Source organism: Macaca nemestrina, chromosome X (genome assembly GCF_043159975.1).
Source record: "Macaca nemestrina isolate mMacNem1 chromosome X, mMacNem.hap1, whole genome shotgun sequence".
NCBI classification, from domain to species: Eukaryota; Metazoa; Chordata; class Mammalia; order Primates; family Cercopithecidae; genus Macaca; species Macaca nemestrina.
This window is the reverse complement of record NC_092145.1, coordinates 111,037,519-111,064,994: the sequence shown is the minus strand read 5'-3', so window position 1 is coordinate 111,064,994 and position 27,476 is coordinate 111,037,519. Positions and strand designations below refer to the sequence as shown.

Here is a 27,476-nt window from a genome sequence, read left to right as displayed (position 1 = left end):
TTGAAGATGGAATGAGTTTTGAGGGGAGCACTACTTGAGGTATTTGAGTCCCAGAGGCATAGGAAACAGCAGAGGGAGGTCAGATTCCATTATCCTCAGTGGGGATGGGAATCTGGGGTTTGGGTTGCGGGGCTGGGAACTGCAGTCCTCCCTGGCCCACAGCCGCGCATGCTCCTTGGCTCCCGTCTCAGTGCGCATGTTCACTGGGCGTCTTCCGCTCCGCTGCTTTGCCCAGGTGGAGAACGCTAGGGAGCTGTGAGGGTGTGTGGTCTCGTTCCTGCTGTCCGGACTCTTTTTCCTCTACTGAGATTCATCTGGTAGGTCTGCAGGCCAGTCATCCTGGGGGCTGAAGTGTGAGTGAGGTTGAAGAGCTGGCAGTGTGCTTCGGGTGGGTCTGTCGGGTCCTGCTCATGGTCTGTGGCCTCTGAGGGAGAAGGGCCTTGTAGCTCCTGAGGGAGAAGGGCCTCGAGTCTTCTGAAAGGGAGGGAGTTCCTCACCTCTGAAAGAGAAGGGCCTCGAGGTCGTCCTCCTTCTCTCAAAGGCTGCGAGGCCACCATCAGCTTTGTGGTTGTGAAGGGGCCAGGACAGAGAGGAAGGTGGGCCATGAAGGGGAGGAGGTCAAGGGCTCAGGAGTAGAAGGGGCGATTGCTGGTTGTGCTGTCAGAGGGCTGGAAGTCAGGAGGTGCCAGGAACCCCGGACACAGGGCAGATCCCTGAACGAGGCCCCAGGCGGGTGCGAGGAGGGCAGTAAAGAAGGGAGCTGGCACCTGGGAAGGCTGCGGGCTGGTGAGTGCCCCCAAGCTTTGTGGAGTGCGGAGCCTCCGAGTGAGAGGCGTCGCAAGGTCTCACCTCTGCCATGGAAGGTCCGGAAACAGTGGGAAGGACTGGGCGAGGCTGTGTGGTCCAACCAAACTTGATTTGAGAGGGGTGAATGGCTCTAGTAAGTGGGAGTGTTCCAAAAGTAGCAATCACGAGAATTATGATTCACTAGTGTTTTCATGTGGATTCCACTTGTGAAACTAAACCTCATCAGAAATGCCCTCTGTCAGTGGGGCACTGTGGCCTGCGCCTGTAGTCCCAGTTACACGGGACGCTGAGGTGGGAGGATCCCTTGAGTGGGAAGTCGAGGCTGCAGTGAGCTGTGATCGTGCCACTGCACTGTGCCAGAGCAACACAGGGAGACCGCGGGACCAAAAGAAATTTAGAAAAAATGCCCTCTGCCTTTTGTCACACTTCTTAAGATGATTGCTCTGCCAGCTTGCCCAGCATAAGTGGCTTTGTAGACACTCAGAAAACGTACACACGTATGCTTCACTCTGGGACTTATTTTGAGAGTATTTTCAAAATTAAAAGGACAAGTTAACATTGATCCATGGAAGAGATCGAATATGGCAGCCCTCTGGAGCGCATGTTCCCAATCACGGTTGTCTGTTTTCAGTGTGAAATATGAGTTGGCGAGGAAGATCGACCTATCGGCTTAGACCAAGACGCTATGTAGAGCCTCCTGAAATGATTGGGCCTATGCTGGTGAGTGCTTAAACGTTAATTCGATGTTTTCTATTAGCAGAAATTAATTTTTGCGATAGTGTTGTTGCATTAGTATGGAAATGCTGAGAAACGTCTTTCCTGCTGATAAAACATGATTATGGCGTCTCATGAAGGAAACGTTGATTCTGGAGGATTTTTTGTTTTTCCTCTCGTGTTCTTCAGCTTTTGCCCATGACTTCTTTCTCATGTTTTGTTTGTTAATGATGGATCGTACACATGTATTCCAACACAGAATATAATAGCTTCCAAAGTCCTTGTGCATCACTTTTCTCACAGTAACCTCCCTGTGGGTAGAGTAACCTTATTGGGCATAGAGAATAGAGTTGGAGAAATGTCTTTAGGCTTAGTTATGATCAGAAATAGCTATGTATTCTGTGTATATATGTAAAATTTTGTATCAATAACAAAACTTTTTTTTTTTTTTTTTAATTTACACACCCACACATATTCCCCAGCCCGAGCAGTTCAGTGATGAAGAAGTGGAACCACCAGAACTTGAAGAAGGGGAACCAGCAGCTTAATGTCAGGATCCTGCACCTGCTCAGGAGGGAGAGGATGAGGGAGCATCTGCAGGTCAAGGTGAGGGAAAGGGAGGAAGAATGCCTGCTGGTGCATGCGTCTATGTGTGTCTGTGTGTGCGCGTGCGTGTGTGTGTGTGTTATGCATTGTCATATAGCAGAAACAGGATGAAAGAAAACAATGGAAAGAATGCCTGAAATTGACTGGAAAAGCGTGGAGGCTATGTAGTTGCAGCTTAGCTTAGGCAAATCCCTCACTACGATAAAATTTCTCAACTTTATGAATGAGAGAATGGAAGTGTGGGGATTGTGTTTTATCCAAGAACGCTTGACTGGTAAATACAAAATTTGTATTTTGCTCCAAGGTTTGTGTCTTCCTACCATCTATGTTTCTGTAAAGAAGGAAATGATTTTGCTGAAAATGCTTAAAACTCAAATCCTTTACTGTAAGGTAGCTTAGTACTGGCCCAAGAAGAGACCCAGTTCAGAGGAGCAGGAGCAGCTCCAAAAACCGAGTCGCTGAATGTTGGCCACCATTTCCTTTGATTGATATTTTTATATGGTACGTTTGATAAAAGCTGGATAAACGAGGATACTGCCATACAGGTAGCTGGTTTAGTGATTTTCTAAGTGGCCTTTAGGAGGTGATTAAATCCTTTTATGGTTAGAAAAAGCAAGAAAGAAATTATCCTGAGATTAACATTGAGATTGAAATAATTTCTCCTAGATAAAATATTTTCAAACAAAACGTTTATGTAACTGAGGTCATGGATTATTCCAGGGATTCACTGTTAAAAGTTTCTAGAATATGTCTGATAACAATGCCCATTAATTGCTGTCCACCCACTCCCTTATTCTCAGTGCGGGACAGTATATTTTGTGTGATTCACAGTGTTATACTTGGTGCTTTGTTCTTCACAGGGTTCATTTATGGAATATTACATGTAGGACCTTCGGACCTAAATACAACTTTGTTTGAACAAAGTTAAGTTTCTCTTTACCCCAGTAGGTAATGGGTGTCGTGACTGTAAGATTTTCCATAGTCCTCAAATCCATTCAGCTAATCAATCCTTCAGAAATTGACATTGTAATTGTAACTGAAATCCTATCCATGTTGTAGACTTCAGATTTCTTAGGTGATGCACACTGCTCTTGGTACTCTATGGCTGAGTATAAGCATTATGCATGTCCTGTGGTTTATCCTCAGATTGTCATTTAGGAGAAAGGTCTCAAGCTGGGCTGAACGCCATGCACTCATAGTCCCAGCTACTTGGGAGGCTGAGGTGAGAGGATTGCTTGAGCCCTGGAGTTCAAGTCCAGCCTGGGAAACATAGCGAGATCTCATCAGTAATAAACAAACAAACGAACAAACAAGCAAACAGATAACTAAAGGTTTCATGGTATAGGAAAACACAGATTCAAAGTTTGTGCCTAGTGGCTGGTAATGTTGCAAACATAACTCTTTAGTGAACTGTACTACTTAAAAATAGTTAAGATGGCAAATTTTATGATATATATATTTTTTACCACAATTAAAAAATACCTGTCTTCCTGAAGTTCAGTGTAGTTGTCATATATTCTTTTAAATTTTTACTGTATCTCTTTTCAAGACATAACATTTATAGAAAATTTGCAAGAATAGTACAATGAACCCATATACTTTTCACCTAGATTCACCAATTGTTAATAGCTTTCACTTCATAGGTTTCATATCTCTTCCATCCCTCTCTTACCCTGCTGCCCACACACTCACACACACACATATGGATATATGTTTACTGTTATTAATGCTGACTTGTTTAGATAAAGTTTCAGGTATTATGGCCCTTTACCCTATGTAGTTGAGTGTGTGTATATTGTCAGAACAAAGAAAAAGTCATTCCTTGGATTATCACTGCAGAAAGATCAAAATCAGAAATTTAACAATGAGAAAATGCAGTCATTTAATACACAGTGCATACTCAAATTTTGCCAGTTCTCCAGACAATTTGTTTCTTCCTTTTTTTTTCCTTTGTTGAGACTGAGTCTCTCTCTGTTCCCCAGGTTGGAATGCAGTAGTGCGATCTTGTCTCACTGCAAGCTACACCTCCCTGGTTGTGAAGGGATTCTCATGCCTCAGCCTCCCATGCAGCTGGAACTACATGGCCCTGCCACCACGCCTGAGTAATGTTTCCTTTTTTTTTTTTTTTTTGTATTTTTAGTAGAGATAGGGTTCGCCCTGTTGTCCAGGTTGGTCTTGAACTTCTGACCTCCCCTGATCTACCCACGTTGGCATCCCAAAATGTTTGGATTACAGGTGTGATGGAACAGGAATTAAAAGAAATTAAAGAATGTGTAAGCAAAAACTCAGTTGTATGTTAAAAAAAAAACAATTTCCCCTGAGGAAGAGAAAGAGCTGGAGTCCTTTAAAATTAACTGCCTGTTTTTCCTTCTGTGGCTAGTGAGCCTTATCTCTCCCTTTCCCAGGCATTGTGAAGACTGTTTCTCTAGCTGTGTGGCTACAAGGTCACTAGATAGATAATCTCAAGTCGTGAAACATGTTGTTCCTTGAAAGGTAAGAAATGATGTAATGCATGTTTTAATTGAATAACTGTTATTTGTTTCTCACTTCTGTAGTACTTTTCCCCCTGCACAGATCTCCCCCTGCCCCATGAAATGCTTAAAAGATAGCTTAACTCTTTGTTTGGGCCTCAGTCTTTTGGATGTTAATCCGACTAGGTTGGTGCATCTAAATAATTAAATAATTCCTCCTCAACCCCTCGGTCTCTCTGATTCCTTAATTATCCCACAGCATTTCTGGTGGCCCAGACGGGGATCAGAGATGACAGATTTACTGTCTTCTTTGCCTGTGGGACTAGACCCCCAGGACTGGGGGAGACTTGGCATCCAAGGCACACCATGGGGGAGCTTTACCCGGATGGAGACTGGCTCTCCCTGCATCCCGAGGACTTATGTGGCAGCGCAGTGGAACCAGAGACAGGGCTGCAGCATGATACCAGCACTTCAGGAACCACAGTAAGGATAAAGGGCCCAAGTCAGGAAAGCCCGTCCCATAGGGACGAAGGGGAGCTTGATCACCTCCCAGGGACCAACTACTAATCTAACCCAGAGTGGCTGGGAGTGGCAGGAGTGGCCTGCCAATTTGGATGAACCTCGTGTCCCCCTAACAAAGTGAAAGTGTTTCACTGGTGGAGAAAATGGGCTGATAGAGCGGCAAGTGCAGCAAGGAAGAGCTTGCTGACAGGGTAGCAAGAGTGGCTTGCCACCCCAATTGGGAGTGTGTGGGTGTGTGTGGTCCTACCCAGGACATGAGGGAGGCTCGTTTCGTCCGATGAGGAGTCCTGGGGTAGGAGTGGTGTGTATGTGTGTGAATGTGGGAGCCTAACTAGGCTCACCTGGGACACGGGAGAGGCCCGTTTCATCCGATGAGGAGTCCTGGGGCAGAGGACATGTGTGAAAGTGTGTGAAAGAGATGGTCTTGGGAGAGCCCAATGCGGGGAGTGACGTGGGGAAGCACAGATCCCTTAGCGTGGGCTGTGTGCTCCAAGGCAAGTGCGGGGAAATCAGACCTAGGACGTTGTGCACAGCTGATAGGACCAGCTCCACAGCCACAGCAGGCTGTGAAAGGGGAAGGCACGTTCCTGGCTAAGCAGCCTCTGAAACTCTCGTAATAGGACCCAGTCTGGTGGACCCGAGAGTGAAAGTGTGCTACAAGGGAGGAAATGGGAGGAAAAGCATTGAAACCAACTCCTTTGGAGTGCATGATAAAAAAATTTTAAAAAGGATTTAGAGGTGATTATGGGATGAAACTGGATGCTTAGTTAAGGACATACCGTGAATTAGAATAGCCCTCTTTTAGTGTTGGATGGCTGGCCAAAGGCACTACAGAGAAATTGGCCATGTGTTTTAAGGTGGTGACTGGGGTCAGAGGACAGCCAGGGCATTCAGACCTAGTCTTTATATTGATTGATGACTAAATGCCTAGCAGTTTATTGTAGAATGCTCGCAGCTCACGCCGGGAGAAACCAGCTGCTCTGGCAGCTACAGAGTTACAGGGAAAGTCACAGAGGCTTGTAACTCCAAAAGTAAAAAGTGAAAAGTAAAAGCCAAAAGTGAAAGTAAAAATCAGCTGCCCGGGCAGCTATGGAAACAAAAGAAAAGTCTGAGGAAAGAGAAAACCGGTTTTGCAAGAACCACAGGAGGTAATAGAGACCCCTCCTCCCTACATTCCAATGTACCCCCTTTACCAAGGCTAACTGCCCCTAAGGAGTTAAGTTCAAAGAGATACAGGCTCCCAGTCTCACAGAAATCAGAGCTCCGGGAAGTTAAAGTGAAAGGCTAGAAAAGTCAGGCAGGCCATCTCAGGTCTGGCTATGCCCAAGTTATGCTTACGCCTCTTACGAGGACAAAAGGACACCTACTAGGACCCAGATGAGGCAGTCTGGCTTCAACACCTACAAAGGCGCCAAGAAACACTTCTGCAAAGACTAAAGGATGGTAAAAGAAAAATGCAACCAATATAAAAAATCTTAGAGGTGCTCCAGGGTGCAGATAAAAGCACTAGCCAGTTTTTAAAAAATTAATTAATTAATTAATTATTATTATTATACTTTAAGTTCTAGGGTACATGTGCATAACGTGCAGGTTTGTTACATATGTATACTTGTGCCATGTTGGTGTGCTGCACCCATCAACTCGTCAGTACCCCTCAACTCGTCATTTACATCAGGTATAACTCCCAGTGCAATCCCTCCCCCCTCCCCCCTCCCCCCTCCCCATGATAGGCCCTGGTGTGTGATGTTCCTCTTCCCTTAAGAAAGACTTTGTGAGGCATTTTGGTTGTACACTCCGTTTAACCCTAATGCTGCTGAAAATCAGCGCATGGTGAATACAGCATTTGTAAGGCAGGGCCAAGGAGATATTAGGCATAAATTGCAGAAGTTAGAAGCTTCATCGGCGTGAATGCTACTCAGTTTATTAAAGTGGCTACCAAGGTGTACATTAACTGAGATCAGGAGGCAAAGAAGAAAGCTGATCGGAGGCTTAAGAAAGGCTAATTTACTAGCAGCAGCCCTTACACGAGGAGAAGCTGGCTTTGCAAGGAGGCATGGACACGGGCATGAACGCGGTCATGGAAAAGGCTAGTCTGGATAGGAGTTTGAAAGCCAGCCGAGGCTGGAGAGAGATTAATGTGCATGGTGCAAAAGGAAAGGACACTAGAAGGATAAATGTCAAAAGAATAAGGAGAATGTTCAATGGTCTAACACCCAAGAGCGGCGTTTGGTTGCTAGTTGTGGTGCTTCCAAGGCAGATCCTGATCCGATCAGCTTAGTGGGGGCCAAGAATTTAGAGGAATGAGACAGACTAGACTCCATCCTTTCAGGCCCCGGGGAGCCTATGGTCTCTATGGAAGTAGGGGGCCGATTAATGGATTTTTTGGTCGATATTGGTGCTAATTTCTCTGCGGTACCTCACCCAATTAGCTCCCCCACAAAGAACTGTGCTACTATCGTAGGGGCTATAGGGGCCAAAGAAAAGATACTTTTCTGCAAATCCAGGAGATGTGTTATTAGGGGACAAGAAGTGCAGCATAAGTTTCTATATATGCCAAATTGTTGAGTGCCCTTGTTAGGAAGAGACTTACTCCAGAAACTGCAGGCACAAATTTCCTTTACATTTAAAAGGAATATGACACTGGAGTTTGGAAAGTCTAAGGCAATGGTATTGACTCTAACTGTCACAAAGGCTGAGGAATGGTGGCTCTATGAACGCCAGAAGGCTACCGGAGCCAGACCTACACAATATGTGGGGAATGCTTTTCAAGGTACCAGGTGTATAGGCTAAGGACAACCCCCCTGGACTTGCTGCAAACAGACCCCCGGTGGTAATAGAGCTTAACCCTCATGCTGCCCTGGTACGAGTCTGTCAGTACCCCTACCCAGAGAGGCAATTGATGGCGTAACAAAACATTTAAATCAGCTCTATGAACATAGGATTATAGTGAAATGCAAGTCCTCCTGGAATACTCCTCTGCTTCCTGTGCACAAGCCAAATGGTGAATACAGGCCAGTTTACAAAGTGTCCAAGGACAAGGCAAAAGTCTGTTTTCGGGAGGTTGGATATCTAGGATTCATGGTATCCCAAGGCCAGTGCAGGCTTGGAAGTGCATGCAAGGAGGCTGTATGTGCATTGCCCACCCCAGTTTCAAGGTAGCAGGTCAAGAAATTTCTGGGTGCAGCGGGATTCTGCTGAATCTGGATTGCAAACTTCTGCCTTATAGGAAGGCCCTTATATGAGGCTGCCAAAGGGAAAGAAAGAGAGCCCCTCGTATAGGAAAAGGAACAGGAAAAGGCCTTCAAAGATATAAAGGAAGCTCTTATTCAAGCCCCAGCGCTAGGGTTGCCAGATGTAAAAACAAAAACAAAAACAAAAAAAACCAAAACCCTTCTTTCTGTATGTGGATGAATGGAAGGGAATGACAGTCAGAGTCTTAACTCAGTTGTTGGGCTCTTGGCATCGGCCAGTAGCATACTTATCCAAGAGACTGGACTTGGTGGCCTTAGGTTGGCCCCACTGCCTCAGGGTGCTGGCAGCTACTGCAATCCTTATAGAAGATGCCAACAAGCTAGTCCTAGGTCAGAAGATAATAGTCCGGGTGCCACACGCTGTATTCACCTTAATGGAGCAAAGAGGACATCGTTGGCTGTCCAACTCTAGAATGCTAAAGTATCAAGGGCTTCTGTGTGAAAATCCCCAGATAACACTGGAGTCTGTGAATACCTTGAACCCAGCTACCCTACTACCTGTGGAGGAGCCCAGTTGGAAGGATGGTGGGTTGCCTTACTGCTGGCAGGACCTTCCCCACTGTTGCATAAATACGGTGAATGAAGTGTTCTCCAGCCGGGAAGATCTCAGAGATACCCCCTTGGAGAGCTCAGATGTTGACTACTTCACTGATGGTAGCAGTTTCATAACAGATGAGGTGCAATATGCAGGGTATGCAGTAGTGACCCAGTACTCAGTGGTCGAGGCTCAAGCCTTACCTTCTGGGACTTCTGCTCAGAAGGCTGAATTAATAGCATTAACCAGAGCACTGTTATTGGCCAAGGGGAAGAAAGTAAACATATATACTGATTCAAGATACGCTTTTGCAACCCTGCGTGCCCATGGGGCAATGTACAAAGAGAGAGGACTATTGACTACTGAAGGAAAAGAAATGCAAAATAAAGAGGAAATTTTACAATTATTAGAAGCCATATGGGCTCCAGAGAAGGTGGCTGTCATTCATTGCAAAGGACATCAAATCGGGAAAAGCTATGAGGCACAGGGCAACAGAAAGGCAGACTGAGAGGCTAGGCAGGCAGCAATGAGCAAGGCTTTACCTGAAGAAAGAACTCTAGCAATGCCTCTCCTTATAGAGCCTCCTTTACTGGAGGTAACCAGTTACTCTTGAAGTGAAAAAGCTTGGTTTGGTCAGGAAACAGGAAAATATATTAAAAATGGATGGTGGCTGTTCTCTGATGGGAGGCTAGCCATCCCAGAAACAAAAGCCCCAAGGTTTGTGAAGCAGATCCATAAAAGAACACACATTGGAAGGACGACTAGAGACTTTGATAGGTTGGCATTTCTTTTTTTTTTTTTTTTTTTTTTTTGAGACGGAGTCTCACTCTGTCGCCCAGGCTGGAGTGCAGTGGCTGGATCTCAGCTCACTGCAAGCTCCGCCTCCCGGGTTCACGCCATTCTCCTGCCTCAGCCTCCCGAGTAGCAGCTGGGACTACAGGCGCCAGCCACCTTGCCCGGCTAGTTTTTTGTATTTTTTTTTTAGTAGAGACGGGGTTTCACCGTGTTAGCCAGGATGGTCTCGATCTCCTGACCTCGTGATCCGCCCGTCTCGGCCTCCCAAAGTGCTGGGATTACAGGCTTGAGCCACCGCGCCCGGCCGATAGGTTGGCATTTCTATGTGCCACAGCTCTCTGCCATCACCCGTGCTGTTTGTGAACAATGTCTATCCTGTGCCCGGAATAATCCAAAACAAGGACCAACTCGACCCCCTGGAATTCAAGAAGCAGGAGCTGTGCCTTTTGAGAACCTGCTTGTAGACTTTACCGAGTTACCTTGAGCAGGAGGTTACCGGTATATGCTAGTGTTTGTTTGCACCTTCTCAGGGTAGGTTGAGGCCTTCCCCACCAGAACTGAGAAGGCACGAGAGGTAACAAAGGTGCTACTAAAAGACATCATGCCAAGATTTGGGTTGCCTTTAACCCTAGGATCAGACAATGATCCTGCATTTGTGGCAGAAGTAGTACAACAGCTGACTCAACCTTTAAAGATCACATGGAAACTGCACACAGCCTACTGACCACAGAGTTCAGGGAAGGTGGCATGGATGAAGCGGGCACTCAAACAGCTACTAAAAAAGTTTTGCCAGGAAACTCACTTATGATGGGATCAGGTCTTGCCCATGGTCCTCCTCCAGGTCAGGTGTACACCTACAAAACAAACTGGGTGTTCACCCTATGAAATATTGTTCAGAAGGCCACCCCCAATCATTAATCAAATTAGAGGGGACTTAAAGGAGTTAGGAGAGTTAACCCTTAGGAGACAGATGCAGGCTTTAGGAGTGGCAATGCAGGAGGTGCAAAGCTGGGTAAGGGAAAGGATACCTATAAGTCTAACAGACCCAGTGCATCCACATAAGCCAGTGGACTCTGTCTGGGTTAAAAGGTGGAATCTAACAACCTTGGGGCCCTGATGGGACGGGCCCCATATTGTAATCATGTCTACTCCCACTGCTGTTAAAGTTGCAGGTGTCACACCTTGGATTCACAATAGCCGGCTGAAACCAGTGGCAGCCATGACTCCTGACGATGACCAGTGGATTAGCTAACAAGACCCAGATTGCCCCACCCAAATGGTCCTACGGCGAAACCCAACCACCGGTAAGAAGGACGACTGCCCTGCTCTGACCGCACCAGAGGCTGGTCAGTCGACACACGGCTGAAGCTTGAGGATCCTACAAGCTCTGCTCTAGTCACATCCTGGAAGCTGACTGGTCTACGCACAGCTGAAGCTAAGAGGGCCATCTCTGGATAAGTAAATGTAAATACAATTTATAAGCCTAGTTATAATTCTGTCAATACTGATTGTTCTGTTGTTATTACTGCAAATGCTGCAAATGTCTATGCTCAGAGGAAAGTTTGCCATGCCCAGGTGTAGTGTAAGCATGTTTCTATTACATACACTGATGTTGTTACCATTTCTGCCTATACTAAAAGGGGAGAAATCTTTAGAAGGATACCCACATTGTGTACACACTACCTGGGTAAAAAATACCATAGTTAAAATTCTACTGTACCGTACCTACTATAAATGTACAGGAACCAAGTTAAGAACCTACACATACAACCAGAAACAGTCTGCAATGGTTTAACACAAGAGAGGCTTAGCAGGAGCAGCCCTAAACATCTGTACAGAGAACCACAAATCAGATGCCTAGACTGTAACATTCAGTGGTCTATGCTAACAGAGCTCCAACACTTACATTCAGGAAGGACTGCTCTGCTAAGGAGTATGTAAACCAAACCAAACTGTAAGACAAGGGCATGCAATCCTTTAAATTTTGCTATCTTAAAGCCAGAGCTACCTTTCTGGTCTACAGGACAGACAGCACTATTACAGGTAAATAGACAAGGAGCAGGCCTTGGAGTCCACTACTAATTGTCAAAAAGACTAGAAGGACTCAAATGCGTCCAACCCCGCAATTTCGGGTCCATAAGTCATTCTATAAGCATTTTGATCTGTCAGTGCCTGCGCTTCCCCCATCAACCAAAAACTTATTTGCCCAACCAGCTGAAAACATAACTGGCAGCTTAGGAATTTCCTCATGCTGTGTATGTGGAGAAACTAATATGGGGGACCAGTGGCCATGGGAGGCAAAGGAATTAATGCCACAAGATAAATTCACTTCGCCTAACCCTGCCAGTGAACCAACAGCCTCAGCCAGTGTTTGGTTGTTAAAAAACTCCATAATTGGAAAATACTGTATCGCCCATTGGAGAAAGTCTTTCAGAGAGGGAGTAGGAGAAACAATCTGCCTAGGGCAACAGTATTATGATGAGACTAAAGACAAAACTCTGGAGAAACACCCAGAATGACTCCTACTTACCAGATCCAAACCCTTTCGGTTCTCTATTCTAAGCCACTCTTGGCATCTCTAGGGGCTCCAAATGCTTGGAAAGCACCCTCTGGCCTATATTAGATCTGTGGAGCATGGGCATATTGGCAACTGCTGGCTAAATGGACAGGGGCATGTGTATTAGGAACAATCAAGCCATCCTTCTTACTAATTCCTCTAAAGCAAGGGGAACTCTTAGGGTATCCAGTTTATGATGAAAATAAAAGAAGAACTAGAAGAAGCATAATCACAAAATTAGACACAAATGTCACAAAGGATGTAGACATAGGAGACTGGAAGGATAATGAATGGCCTCCTGAAAGAATCACTAAATATTATGGGCCAGCTACCTGGGCATAAGATGGGTCATGGGGATATCACACCCCAATCTATATGGTCAACTGCATCATAAGGTTGCAGGCAGTCCTTGAAATTATAACCAATGAAGCGTCAAGGGCACTAGATTTATTGGCAATACAAGCAACACAAATGAGAAATGCTATATATCAAAATAGATTGGTTTTAGATTACCTCTTAGCCTCAGAAGGAGGAGTATGTGGAAAACTTAATTTAACCAACTGTTGCCTAGAAATCAATGATAATGGCTGAGTTGTCATGGAAATCACAGCTAGAATGCGCAAGTTGGCCCATGTTCCGGTTCAGACTTGATCCGGATGGGCCCCGGATTCATTGTTTGGAGGATGGTGCTCAACCTTTAGAAGATTCAAAACTCTTATTGGTGGGTTTTTGTTTATTCTTGGCATCTGGCTCATCTTCCCTTGCATTTTACCCGTTTATTGGGAGTATTCAGTCAACCATAAAGGCAATAGTAACCTGACACACTACTGCGCAGTTGATGGCATTAACCAAATATCAACTGCTGCCAGTAGAAGAAGAAGCTCAGCTCCGTGAAGAGGTGGCAAATAATGGTGCTTTCTATGAACACCTTTGTTATAAAAAGCACCAAAGGGGTGAAATGAAATGAATTAAAAGAAATTAAAAAATGTGTAAGCAAAAACTCAGTTGTATGTAAGAAAACACAGTTCCCCCTGAGGAAAAGAAAGAGTTGGAGTCCTTTAAAATTAACTGCCTGTTTTTCCTTCTGTGGCTAGTGAGCCTTATCTCTCCCTTTCCCAGGCATTGTGAAGACTCTGTTTCTCTAGCTGTGCAGCAGCAAGGTTATTAGACAGATAATCTCAAGTCTTAAAATAGGTTGTTCCTTGAAAAGTAAGAAATGATGTAATGCATGTCTTAATTGAATAACTGTCTTTGTTTCTCACTTCTGTAATATACTTCCCCCTGCACAGATCTCCCCCCGCCCCACGAAATGCTTAAAAGGTAGCTTGACTGTTTGTTCGGGCTCAGTCCTTTGGATGTTAGTCAGAATGGGTCGGTGCACCTAAATAATTAAATAATTCCTCCTCAACCCCTCGGTAGGTCTCTGATTCCTTAATTATCCCACAGCAATGAGACCCCACACCTGGCCCAGATAATTTTATTGATAGGATTTCTTTTTCTGATCCAGAGTCTGGTTCAGGATCACGTCTTACATGTGCTTTTCAGGTGTTTTAAATTTGCTTTAATCTGGAGTGTTTCCTTAATTTTTCTTTGTCATTCATAATATAGACATTTTTGAAGAGGATAGACCAGTTGGTTTGCAGAATGTTCTGCAGTTTGGGCTTTTTCATGTATTTTATAAAGACCTTTTTTCAACTCAGCATTTATTGGTGGCTACTCAGGCCATATAAGAGTCTAAGTGCTAGGAGTGTAAGTGCTACGAGAAACAGGATTTCAGCCTTGAGTCATTTAATAAGATAAGGACAATCAGAAGTAGAATAACAGAGAAGTGCAAAGGAGGCAACAAAGGTGTCTGATGGCAGTCTTCAGAAAGGAAGAGGGTAATATTTGGAAAACCCTGTTTTCCTGTTTTTCTCCTAACAGACTCCTGAAATAATGTTCCTGGGATTCTTATCAACACATTTATTATAAGACTAGCTAAAGCTTTTATATAATAACACTGAGAGCATGAATATTATTTTCTTACTTATATTTTATGTTTTACTGCTTAAATTGATGTGTACTTTTTATTTTTAAGGGCCAGAGCCTGAAGCTGATAGCCAGGAACAGGTTCACCCGAAGACTGGGTGTGAGCGTGGAGATGGTCCTGATGTCCAGGAGATGGGCCTGCCAAATCCAGAGGAGGTGAAAATGACTGAAGAAGGTAGACAATCCATTAGGCATGAAAACTGTAGGGTGTCTGTTTCCACAGTATCATATTATAATTATTATTATATTTTCTAGATGTAGTCTCACTCTGCTGACCAGGCTGGAGTGCAGTGGTGCCATCTCAGCTCACTGGAAATTCCGTCTCCAGGGTTCAAGTGATTCTCCTGCCTGAGACTCTCGCAGAGCAAGGCTTACAGACATACTCCACCACGCCCAGCTAATTTTTGTATTTTTAGTAGAGACGGGGTTTCATTATGTTGCACAGGTAGTTCCTGAACTCTTGACCTCAGGTGATCCACCTGCCTCGAACTTTGAAATTGCCAGGATTACAGGGGAGAGCCATCGTGCCCAACCCAGCATTATATTTTTATTTTTATTTTCTAAATTTTTATTTACTTATTTTTTTAAGACAGAGTCTCACTCCGTCGCCCAGGCTGGAGTGCAGTGGCCAGATCTCAGCTCACTGCAAGCTCCGACTCCCGGGTTTATGCCATTCTCCTGCCTCAGCCTCCCGAGTAGCAGCTGGGACTACAGGAGCCCGCCACCTCGCCCGGCTAGTTTTTTGTATTTTTTAGTAGAGACGGGGTTTCACCGTGTCAGCCAGGATGGTCTCGATCTCCTGACCTCATGATCCGCCCGTCTCGGCCTCCCAAAGTGCTGGGATTACAGGTTTGAGCCACCGTGGCGGCCACATTATATTTTTAATAAGAGAGAGGTAACAATACTGCCTCTTTAGTAATAAAGCTCTTATATAAAGGTTATTTGAAACATAGTTCAGGCCTCAGCACCCGACTGATAGGCTGTCAGATATAGAAACAAGCTGAATCAGAGCCATGTTGAATGAAGATTTGAGTCTAAATCCTTGAACCAATAGCTCATAATTTTCAGATGCTTTTGTAAAGGTCTACTTTTAACAAATACATAACACATTTGTAACACCCATCACTTGGTGTGAAAAATGCCGAAGCACTGATGCGGGTTCTAATACCAGCTCTTACAGCCTTGGCGAGATGCTGAGTGAGTCCTTTCACTTCTAAACCTGTCTTTGGTTCTTATGAAAATAGTGAGTTGAAGTCAGAGATTTTAAAACCATTTTCCCTTCTGGTTCTTTCATACTCTGATCCTGTTGTATAGAATGCATGGGATACAGAGATCATCTGCTTCACATGATGTGTTGATCCCAAATCATGAAACCCTGCCTGAGTCATCTGAAAATTTCTAAATTGAGATTTCATTGCTACTAAGAAAGTGAGCGGTCACTCTGCTTCATCCTAGTTTTTCCGTGTGGAGAGCTGAATACCTATCATTGTATCTTGTCAAATTGTGAATTCTCCCTCCTCTTTGTTTGTTTGTTTGTTTGAGACAGAGTCTCAATCTGTCACCCAGGCTGGAGTACAGTGGTGTGATTTCAGCTCACTGCAACCTCTGGCTCCCTGGCTAAAGCAGTCCTCCCACCTCAGCCTCCTGAGTGGCTGAAAGTACATGCACAAGCCCACAAGCCACCGTGCCTAAGTTGTTGTGTTTTTTTAAAAATTTTTTTAAACTTTTTTTTTTTTTTGTCGAGATGAGGTCTCCCTATGCTGCCCAGGCTGGGATTCTCTGGCTTTTAATGAACAATTCCTTTTAAATCTTTCCTCACAAAAACCTTGAGTGACGGAATTATCAACTGGCGAGAGACCAGTTAGTTCCTATCCTCCGTGGCATGTAGGTCAGTGATGCTCAGCATGGGTGTGAGTAAAATGCCTGTGCTATGCACGCTCCCTGCCGCACTGTCAGTCTTCATGAGCCAGTATTTCTAATAAGACTGTCGACATATATATGATATAATCATCTCTCACTATATCAAATGTTACATGTAAGTTTCAGCTTTAGAGACATGGATTGATCAGATTCAAAGTTGAAAGACCATGACTTTAGTACTTCCTGACTAATCAACTGAAGTATGTTTTACACATGTGTTTTCCAAATTGCTGACTGTGAATTGTAAGTGCTTCTGAATTGAAAGGAAGCACTGGATATTTAGGGAAGACATTACCTTTAAATTCTGCAGGTCTGTCCTCAAAGTGCATAGAGAGGTTTAATTGGATGTAAGACACAGGATCACCCTTAGGGTTTTGTTTCTAGTCCATTTAATAAAACCCAAACTGTAGTGTGTTTTGTATGCCTTTAGGGTCATTTAAATAATTTGTTGCTAAGTCATGTTCCCAATTGTTAGGTTTCTGTTACAGGTGAAAAGCAATGACAGTGTTAAAAGAAGACACGCTGAAATGATGCAGGCTGCTCCTATGTTGGAAATTTGTTCATTACAATTCTCCCAATAAAGCTTTACAGCCCTCTGCAAAGAAGTCTTGCGCATCTTTTGTGAACTTTATTTCTAGCTTTTTGATGCTGTGAGACATGTATGATTCTTTGAAATGTTATATTCTAACTGTTTGAGCTGGTATGTAGAGACATCATTCTTTTTTCTTTCTTTCATTTTTCTCTTTGGCGATGGAGTCTCGCTGTGTCACCCAGGCTGGAGTGCAGTGGCGCGATCTCTGCTCACTGCAACCCTCACCTCCCGGATTCAAGCAATTCTCTGCCTCAGCCTCCCGAGTAGCTGGGATTACAGGCACCCACCAGTACGCCCGGCTAAGTTTTGTATTTTTAGTAGAGATAGGGTTTCACTATCTTGGCCAGGGTGCTCTTGAATTCCTGACCTCGTGATTCACCCGCCTCGACCTCCCAAAGTGCTGGGATTACAGGCGTGAGCCACCATGCCCGGCGGAGACATAATTCTTATATATTGGTTTTCTATCCAGCAGCCTTGTGAAATATGCTTATGATTTCTAAAAGTTTATTTCTAGATCATTTTCAGTCTTCAACATACAGAAACATATCATCCTTCAATAAGAGCAATTTTGTTTCTGCCATTTATTTTTCTTTGTCCTTTTGTATTGTTTGTAGAGACGGGGTTTTGCCATGTTTCCCGTGCTGTTCTTGGACTCCTGAGTGCAAGTGATGCACCCGCCTTGCCTCCCACAGTGCTGGGATTACAGGCGTGGGCCTCCGCGCCAGTCCTGTTGCTCCCATTGTAAAGAGTTTTATTTCCTTTTCTGATTTTATGGCATTGCGCAGACCCACCTGTTACCATGGTGATAGTGGACATCCTTGTCTTATCCTTGATGAGAAATGGAAAACTTTCAACATTTCACCATCATATTTACTGTCCTTTTTTGTAGATGGACTTCTTCAGAGTAAGTCATTCCATTCTGTTCTAAATATGCTGAGCGTATTCATTTGAATCTATGTTGAGTTTCATCAAACAGTGCATCTATTTTGATTACCACAGCATTTTTTCCCATTCATCTGTTAATATAGTGAATTCGATTGATAAAATTGGATGTTTTTATGTTCAATTTTTAAAACTTGAGACAGGGTCTCACTCTGTCATCCAGGCTGGGGTGCAGTGGTGTTATCAGAGCTCACTGCAGCCTTGACCTCCTGGGCTGAAGCGATCCTCCCACCTCAGCCTCCTGAGTAGCTGTGAGTCTAGGTACATGCCACCATGCCCAGGTAATTTTTTGACGGCTTTTTCTTTGTTTTTTGTAGTGATGACATTTTCTGATGTTGCTCAGGCTGCTCTCGATGGAAGTCCTGAGCTCAGGTGCTCTGGCCAGCACAGCCTCCCAAAATACTAGGATTACAGGCGTGAGACTTGGCCTGATCAGGTTTTTCTTATATAGGGGTCTTATCTATACAAAGACTAAACTTATCTGTACCTTTGTGCAGGTGGGCAAAGAGCATGATGAAATTTACCATTCTGTTGATTTAAAGACAACTATCCTTGACTTACCAGTGTATAAGTCCATGAGAGCATAATTATGTTGAAAGCATATGTTGCTTTGGGTGTTGGGAACCCTGCAGTTTCTGCTGCTGTGGGGGCATGTCCGTGGAGGTACCTTTCGTCTGTTTTTTCAACTCCAAACATCTTAGGACCATGGGTTGTGACTGGTAGGACTATGTATCTTGCTAGTTTCAAGACGGAGTTGATTTTCACATGGTGCCACTCTGGCTGTCCCGTTTCCCTAATACTGTCATTTCTTCTGTGATTCTGATGCCACAAATGATAGCTATCGTTTTAGTATTTCTTTACAGGTCCTAGAGTTTGTATTCATTTTTCCTTCAGTCTCTTTCTGAGAATTGTTCACATTGAAGAATTTCTTTTTGGTGTAGACTGCTATTGCTGTTTTTGCAGGTGGTCTACCTGTATTCCCAGGCAGTCACCGTGGCTATTGTCCCCATGGTGGGGCCAGGGCAAGAGAGGACCCTGGGTGTGTGTTTGTGTGTGTATGTGTGTGTGTCGGGGGTCAGTTCAGTTGAAAATCGAGTGAGTTTTGAGGGGAGCACTACTTGAGGTATTTGAGTCCCAGAAACATAGGAAACAGCAAAGGGAAGTTGGATTCCATTATCCTCAGTGGATGGGAATCCGGGGTTTGGGGCATTGGGCTGGGAACTGCAGCCCGCCCAGGCTCACAGCCGCGCATGCTCCCTGGGCCCCCGTCTCAGTGCGCATGTTCACTGGGCGTCTTCCGCCCAGCCCGTTAGCCCACGTGAAGAACGCCAGGGAGCTGTGAGGCTGTGCGGTCTCGTTCTTGCCGTCTGGACTCTTTTTCCCCTACTGAGATTTGTCTGGTAGGTCTGCAGGCCAGTCATAACGGGGGCTGAAGTGAGGGTGAAGAGGGCCTCGGGTGGGTCCGGTGGATCCCGCTTCCTGGTCTGTGGCCTCTGAGGGAGAAGGACCTCGAGGTCGTCCTCCTTCTCTTCTCAGGCTACCAGGCCACCATCGACTTTGTGGTCGTGAGGGGGCCTGGACAGGGAGGAAGGTGGCTCGCAGAGGGAAGGCGGTCAGGGGCTCAGGTGAAGATGGGGTGAGTGCTGTTTGGGGGATGGAAGTCCCGAGGTGCCCAGAACCCCCGACGACACAGAGCAGATGCCTGAATGGGGTGCCCGGTGCGGGCAGGGTGGGTGGTAAAGAAGGAATCTGGCACCTGGGAAGGCTACGGCCTGGTGAGCGCCCCCCAGCAGTGTGTAGTGTGGAGCGCCTGAGTGAGAAGCACTGCAAGGTCTCACGTCCGCCATGGAAGGTCCGGGAAAAGTGGGAAGGAGTGGGCTAGGCAGTGCGGTGCAACCAAACTTAATGTGAGAGGGGGTGAATGGCTCTAGGAAGCGGGAGTTGCCCAAAGCAGCCATCACGGGAATTGTGATTCACTAATGTTTTCGTGGGGAGTCCGCTTGTGAAACTAAACCTCATCGGAAATGACCTCTATCTGCGGGGCATAGTGGTGCTCGCCTATAGTCCGAGTTACTCGGGACACAGAGGCGGGAGGATCCCTTGAGCAGGAGGTCGAGGCTGCAGTGAGCTGTGATCGCGCCCCTGCACTCCAGCCTGAGCAACACAGCGAGACCTCGCGTCCAAAAGAAATTTAGAAAAAAATGTCCTCGGCCTCTTGCCATACGCCTTAAGATGACTGCTCTGCCAGCTTGGCCAGCATAAATGGCTTTGTAGACACTTAGAAAACGTACACACATATGCTTCACTCTGGGACTTATTTTGAGAGTATTTTCAAAATTAAAACGACAAGTTAACATTGATCCATGGAAGTGATGGAATATAGCAGCCCTCTGGAGCGCATGTTCCCAATCACGGTTGTCTGTTTTCAGTGTGAAATATGAGTTGGCGAGGAAGATCGACCTACCGGCGTAGACCAAGACGCTATGTAGAGCCTCCTGAAATGATTGGGCCTATGCTGGTGAGCGCTTAAATGTTAATTCGAGGTTTTCTATTAGCAGAAATTAATTTTTGCGATAGTGTTGTTGCATTAGTATGGAAATGCTGAGAAACGTCTTTCCTGCTGATAAAACATGATTATGGCGTCTCATGAAAGAAACATTGATTCTGGAGGATTTTTTGTTTTTCCTCTTGTGTTCTTCAGCTTTTGCCCATGACTTCTTTCTCATGCTTTGTTTGTTAATGACGGATCGTACACATGTATTCCAACACAGAGTATAATAGCTTCCAAAGTCCTTGTGCGTCACTTTTCTCACAGTAACCTCCCTGTGGGTAGAGTAACGTTCTTGGCCATAGAGAATAGAGTTGGAAAAATGTCTTTAGGCTTAGTTATGATCAGAAACAGCTATGTATTCTGTGTATATATGTAAAATTTTGTATGAATAGCAAAACTTGTTTTTTTTTTCTTTATTTGCACACCCACACATATTCCCCAGCCCGAGCAGTTCAGTGATGAAGAAGTGGAACCACCAAAACCTGAAGAAGGGGAACCAGCAACTCAAAGTCAGGATCCTGCACCTGCTCAGGAGGGAGAGGATGAGGGAGCATCTGCAGGTCAAGGTGATGGAAAGGGAAGAAGAATGCCCGCTGGTGTGTGTGTGTCTGTGTGTGTGCGTGTGCGTGTGTGCATGTGTGTGTGTGTTATGCATTGTCACATAGCAGGAACAGGAGGAAAGAAATCAATGGAAAGAATGCCTGAAATTGACTGGAAAAGCCAGGAGGCTATGTAGTTTGCAGCTTAGCTTAGGCAAATCCCTCACTATGATAAAATTTCTCGACTTTATGAATGAGAGAATAGAGGTGCCGGGATTGTGTTTTATCCGAACACCCTTGACTGGTGAAGACAAAATTTGTACTTCGTTCCAAGGTTTGTGTCTTCCTATCATCTGTGTTGCTATAAAGAAGGAAAGATTTTGCTGAAAATGCTTAAAACTCAAATGCTTTCCTGTAAGGTAGCTTAGTACTGGCCCAAGAAGAGACCCAGTTCAGAGGAGCAGGAGCAGCTCCAAAAACCGAATCGCTGAATGTTGGCCACCGTTTCCTTTGATTGATATTTTTATATGGTACGTTTGATAAAAGCTGGATAAATGAGGATACTGCCATACAGGTAGCTGGTTTAGTGATTTTCTAAGTGGCTTTTAGGAGGTGATTAAATCCTTTTATGGTTGGAAAAGCAGAAAAGGAGTTATCCTGGGATTAACATGAGATGGAAATCATTTCTCCGAGATAAAATGTTTTGAAAGGAAACATTTATGTAACTGAGGTCATGGATTATTCCAGGGATTCATTGTTAAAAGTTTCTAGAATATGACTGATAACAATGCCCATTACCTGCTGTCCACCCACTCCCTTATTCTCAGTGCGGGACAGTATATTTTGTGTGATTCACAAACAATGTTATATTTGGTGCTTTGTTCTTCACGGGGTTCATTTATGGAATATTACATTTGGGACCTTCGGACTAAATATAACTTTGTTTGAAGAAAGTTAAGTTTCTGTTTATCCCAGTAGGTAATGGGTGTCATGACTGTAAGATTTTCCATAGTCCTCAAATCCATTCAGCTAATCAGTCCTTCAGAAATTGACATTGTAATTGTAACTGAAATCCTATCCATGTTGTAGACTTCAGATGTCTTAGGTGATGCACACTGCTCTTGGTACTCTATGGCTGAATATAAGCATTATGCATGTCCTGTGGTTTATCCTCAGATTGTCATTTAGGAGAAAGGTCTCAAGCTGGGCTGAACGCCGTGCACTCATAGTCCCAGCTACTTGGGAGGCTGAGGTGAGAGGATCGCTTGAGCCCTGGCGTTCAAGCCCAGCCTGGGAAACATAGCGAGATCTCATCAGTAATAAAGAAACAAACAAACAAGTAAATAAATAAAGGTTTCATGGTATAGAAAACACAGATTCAAAGTTTGTGCCTAGTGGCTGGTAATGTTGCAGACATAACTCCTTAGTGAACTGTACCACTTAAAAAAAGACGGTAAGTTTGAGGATATGTGTATTTTTTTACCACAATTGAAAGAAAACCTCCTCTCTTCCTAAACTTCAGTGTAGTTGTCATATATTCTTTAAAATTTTTACTGTGTCTATATTCAAGACATAACATTTATAGAAAATTTGCAAGAATGGTACAACGAACTCATATACTTTTCACCTAGATTCACCAATTTTTAATAGCTTTCTCTCCGTAGGTTTTATATCTCTTCCCTCCCTCTCTTACCCGGCTGCCCACACACTCACACACACCCACACGCGGATGTATGTTTACTGTTATTAATGCTGACTTGTTTAGATAAAGTTTCAGGTATCATGGTCCTTTCCCCTATGTACTCGAGGGTGTGTATATCGTCAGCACAAAGAGAAAGTCATTTCTTGGATCATCACTGCAGAAAGATCAAAATCAGGAAATTTAACAATGAGAAAATGCAGTCATTTAATACGCAGTGCATACTCAAATTTTGCCAGCTCCCCAGACAACTTCTTTCTTCCTTTCGTTATTCTTTGTTGAGACGGAGTCTCCCTCTGTTGCCCAGGTTGGAGTGCAGTAGTGCGATCTTGGCTCACTGCAACCTACACCTCCCAGGTTCTAGGGATTCTCACGCCTCAGCCTGCCGTGTAGCTGGGCCTACAGGCGCCGGCCACTGCGGTCTTGAACTTCTGACCTCACCTGATCTGCCCACCTTGGCATCCCAAAGTGTTTGGATTGCAGGCGTGAGACCCCACGCCCGGCCCAGATAATGTTATTGATAGGATTTCTTTTTCTGATCCAGAGTCCGGTTCAGGATCACGTCTTACCTGTGCTTTTCAGGTGTTTTTAGTTTCCTTTAATCTGGAATGTTTCCTTAATTTTTCTTTGTCATTCATGATACGGACATTTTTGAAGAGGATAGACCAGTTGGTTTGCAGAATGTTCTGCAGTTTGGGCTTTTTCGTGTATTTTTTAAAGACCTTTTTTCGACTCAGCGTTGATTGGTGGCTACTCAGGCCATAGGAGAGTCTGAGTGCTAGGAGTGTAAGTGCTGTGAGAGACAGGATTTCAGCCTTGAGTCATTTGATGAGGTAAGGACAATCAGAAGAAGAATAACAGAGAAGAGCAAAGGAGGCCACAACGTTGTCTGAGGGCAGTCTTCGGAAAGGAAGAGGGTAATATTTGGAACACCTTGTTTTCCTGTTTTCTGCTAACAGACTCCTGAAATAATGTTCCTGGGATTCTTGTCAACACATCTATTATTACAGTAGCTAAAGCTTTGATAAAATAACACCGAGAGCATGAGTATTATTTTCTCATTGATATTTTATGTTTTACTGCTTAAATTGATACGTATTTTTTATTTTTAAGGGCCAGAGCCTGAAGCTGAGAGCCAGGAAGAGGTTCGCCCGACGCCCGATTATGAGCGTGAAGATGGTCCTGATGTCCAGGAGATGAGCCTGCCAAATCCAGAGGAGGTGAAAAGGCCTGAATAAGGTAGGCAATCCATTAGACATGCAGATCGTAGGGTGTCTGTTTCCACAGTATTGTATAATAACAATAATAATAGTTATTTTTTGAGACAGAGTCTCGCTCTGTCGACCAAGCTGGAGTGCAGTGGTCCCACCTCGGTCACTGGAACTTCAGCCTCCCGGGTTCAAGTCATTCTCCCGCGTGTGCCTCCCGAGTAGCCAGGCTTAGAGACGTGCTCCACCGTTCCCAGCTAATTTTTGTATGTTTAGTATTGATGGGGTTTTGTTCCGTTGCACAGGTTGGTCCCGAACTCCTGGCCTCGGGTTATCCACGTGCCTCGCCTTTGAAATTTCCGGGATTACAGGCGAGAGCCACGGAGCCCGACCCAGCATTATATTTTTAATAGCAGAGAGGTAACAGTACTGCCTCTGTAATACTAGAGTTCTTATATAGAAAGGTTATTTGAAACGTAGTTCAGGCCCCAGCACCCGACTGATAGGCTGTCAGATATAGAAACAAACTGAGTCAAAGCCATGTTGAATGAAGATTTGAGTCTAAATCCTTGAACCAATAGCTCATAATTTTCAGATGCTTTTGTAAAGATCTGCTTTTAACAAATACATAACACATTTGTAACACCCATCACTTGGTGTGAAAAATGCCGAAGCACTGATGCGGGTTCTAATACCAGCTCTTACAGCCTTGGCGAGATGCTGAGTGAGTCCTTTCACTTCTAAACCTGTCTTTGGTTCTTATGAAAATAGTGAGTTGAAGTCAGAGATTTTAAAACCATTTTCCCTTCTGGTTCTTTCATACTCTGATCCTGTTGTATAGAATGCATGGGATACAGAGATCATCTGCTTCACATGATGTGTTGATCCCAAATCATGAAACCCTGCCTGAGTCATCTGAAAATCTCTAAATTGAGATTTCATTGCTACTAAGAAAGTGAGCGGTCACTCTGCTTCATCTTAGTTTTTCCGTGTGGAGAGCTGAATATATATGGTAGCATCTTGTCAAATTGTGAATTCTCCCTCCTCTTTGTTTGTTTGAGACAGAGTCTCAGTCTGTCACCCAGGCTGGAGTACAGTGGTGTGATTTCAGCTCACTGCAACCTCTGGCTCCCTGGCTAAAGCAGTCCTCCCACCTCAGCCTCCTGAGTGGCTGAAAGTATATGCACAAGCCACCGTGCCTAAGTTGTTTTTTTTTTTTTTTTTTTCTGTTAAATTAAAAAAAAAATTTTTTTTGTCGAGATGAGGTCTCACTATGTTGCCCAGGCTGGGATTCTCTGGCTTTTAATGAACAATTGCTTTTAAAATCTTTCCTCACGGAAACCTTGAGTGATGAAATTATCAACTGGCGAGAGACCGGTTAGTTCCTATCCTCTGTGGCATGTAGGTCAGTGATGCTCAGCATGGGTGTGAGTAAGATGCCTGTGCTATGCACGCTCCCTGCCACACTGTCAGTCTTCATGAGCCAGTATTTCTAATAAGACTGTTGACACATATGTGATATAATCATCTCTCACCATATCAAATGTTACATGTAAGTTTCAGCTTTAGAGACATGGATTGATCAGATTCAAAGTTGAAAGACCATGACTTTAGGACTTCCTGACTAATCAACTGAAGTATGTTTTACACTTGTGTTTTCCAAATTCCTGACTGTGAATTGTAAGTGCTTTTGAATTGAAAGGAAGCACTGGATGTTTAGGGAAGAAATTACCTTTAAATTCTACAGGTCCGTCCTCAAAGTGTATTGAGGTTTAATTGGATGTAAGACACAGGATCACCCTTTGGGTTTTGTTTCTAGTCCATTTAACAAAATCCAAACTGTAGTGTGTTTTGTATGCCTTTAGGGTCATTTAAATAATCTGTTGCTAAGTCACGTTGCTAATTGTTATGTTTCTGTTACAGGTGAAAAGCAATGACAGTGTTAAAAGAAGACACGCTGAAATGATGCAGGCTGCTCCTATGTTGGAAATTTGTTCATTAAAATTCTCCCAATAAAGCTTTACAGCCCTCTGCAAAGAAGTCTTGCGCATCTTTTGTGAACTTTATTTCTAGCTTTTTGATGCTGTGAGACATGTATCATTCTTTGAAATGTTATATTCCAACTGTTTGAGCTGGTATGTAGACACATCATTCTTTTTTCTTTCTTTCATTTTTCCCTTTGGCGACAGAGTCTCGCTGTGTCACCCAGGCTGGAGTGCAGTGGCGCGATCTCTGCTCACTGCCACCCCCGCCTCCCGGATTCAAGCAATTCTCTGCCTTAGCCTCCCAAGTAGCTGGGATTACAGGCGCCCACCAGCACTCCCGGCTAAGTTTTGTATTTTTAGTAGAGATGGGGTTTCACCATCTTGGCTAGGGTGCTCTTGAATTCCTGACCTCGTGATTCACCCGCCTCGGCCTTCCAAAGTGTTGGGATTACAAGCGTGAGCCACCATGCCCGGCGGAGACATAATTCTTATATATTGGTTTTCTATCCAGCAGCCTTGTGAAATATGCTTATGAACTCTAAAAGTTTATTTCTAGATCATTTTCAGTCTTCAACATACAGAAACATATCATCCTTCAATAAGAGCAATTTTATTTCTGCCATTTATTTTTCTTTGTCCTTTTGTATTGTTTGTAGAGACGGGGTTTTGCCATGTTTCCCGTGCTGTTCTTGGACTCCTGAGTGCAAGTGATGCACCCGCCTTGCCTCCCACAGTGCTGGGATTACAGGCATGGGCCTCCGCACCAGGACTGTTGCTGCCGTTGTAAAGACTTTTATTTCCTTTTCTGATTTTATGGCATTGCGCAGACCCACCTGTTCCATGGTGATAGTGGACATCCTTGTCTTATCCCTGATGAGAAACGGAAAACTTTCAACATTTCACTGTCATAGTTACTGTCCTTTTTTTGTAGACGGACTTCTTCAGAGTAAGTCATTCCATTCTGTTCTAAATATGCTGAGCGTATTCATTTGAATCTATGTTGAGTTTCATCAAACAGTGCATCTATTTCGACCACAGCATTTTTTCCCATTCATCTGTTAATATAGTGAATTCGATTGATAAAATTGGATGTTTTTATGTTCAATTTTTAAAACTTGAGACAGGGTCTCACTCTGTCATCCAGGCTGGGGTGCAGTGGTGTTATCAGAGCTCACTGCAGCCTTGACCTCCTGGGCTGAAGCGATCCTCCCACCTCAGCCTCCTGAGTAGCTGTGAGTCTAGGTACATGCCACCATGCCCAGGTAATTTTTTGATGGCTTTTTCTTTGTTTTTTGTAGTTTTGAGATTTTCTGATGTTGCTCAGGCTGCTCTCGATGGAAGTCCTCAGCTCAGGTGTTCTGGCCAGCACAGCCTCCCAAAATACTAGGATTACAGGCGTGAGACTTGGCCTGATCAGGTTTTTCTTATACAGGGGTCTTATCTATATAAAGACTAAACTTACCTGTACCTTTGTGCAGGTGGGCAAACACTTGCATGATGAAATTTATCATTCTGTTGATTTAAAGACAACTATCCTTGACTTACCAGTGTGTAAGTCCATGAGAGCATAATTATGTTGAAAGCATATATTGTTGGGTGTTGGGAACCCTGCAGTTTCTGCTGCTGTGGGGGCATGTCCGTGGAGGTACCTTTCGTCTGCTTTCTCAACTCCAAACATCTTAGGACCATGGGTTGTGACTGGTAGGACTATGTATCTTGCTAGTTTCAAGATGGAGTTGATTTTCACATGGTGC

General features: G+C 44.3%; 1 protein-coding gene, 1 long non-coding RNA gene and 1 pseudogene across 4 annotated transcripts; 2 read left to right on the top strand and 1 right to left on the bottom strand.

Annotated features, from left to right (window-relative positions):
• The first annotated feature begins 248 nt into the window (after window positions 1–248).
• LOC105493934 (G antigen 10-like) lies at window positions 249–14,821 on the top strand (annotated as a pseudogene).
• Window positions 2,693–12,824, bottom strand: LOC139360629 (uncharacterized). Its single transcript, XR_011618128.1, has 3 exons — window positions 12,772–12,824; window positions 10,504–10,555; window positions 2,693–3,387 (listed from the first exon to the last, which is right to left on the bottom strand). It is a non-coding gene; the product is annotated as an uncharacterized lncRNA (long non-coding RNA).
• Window positions 14,341–25,777, top strand: LOC139360628 (G antigen 10-like). 3 transcript variants are annotated; one of them, XM_071088439.1, is made up of 5 exons: window positions 14,341–14,461; window positions 20,170–20,258; window positions 20,734–20,857; window positions 23,643–23,768; window positions 25,661–25,777. In XM_071088439.1, exons 2-4 carry the CDS (start codon window positions 20,178–20,180, stop codon window positions 23,765–23,767), a joined length of 330 nt encoding a protein of 109 aa, XP_070944540.1. In that variant the 5' UTR covers window positions 14,341–14,461; window positions 20,170–20,177; the 3' UTR covers window position 23,768; window positions 25,661–25,777. The 3 variants fall into 3 exon arrangements, with proteins under 3 accessions (XP_070944540.1, XP_070944538.1, XP_070944539.1); XM_071088437.1 differs by having other exon boundaries at window positions 20,734–20,887; XM_071088438.1 differs by lacking the exon at window positions 14,341–14,461 and adding an exon at window positions 19,354–19,376 and having other exon boundaries at window positions 20,734–20,887.
• The last annotated feature ends 1,699 nt before the right edge of the window (window positions 25,778–27,476 follow it).

What these genes read in the sequence shown, in the direction of transcription:
- LOC139360628 (XM_071088437.1), top strand. Translation starts at nt 20,178, where the DNA reads ATGAGTTGGCGAGGAAGATCGACCTACCGGCGTAGACCAAGACGCTAT. An exon ending in AAATGATTGGGCCTATGCTG is followed by an intron (nt 20,259 to 20,733) that starts GTGAGCGCTTAA and finishes CATATTCCCCAG; the next exon opens with CCCGAGCAGTTCAGTGATGA. An exon ending in GGGAAGAAGAATGCCCGCTG is followed by an intron (nt 20,888 to 23,642) that starts GTGTGTGTGTGT and finishes TTTATTTTTAAG; the next exon opens with GGCCAGAGCCTGAAGCTGAG.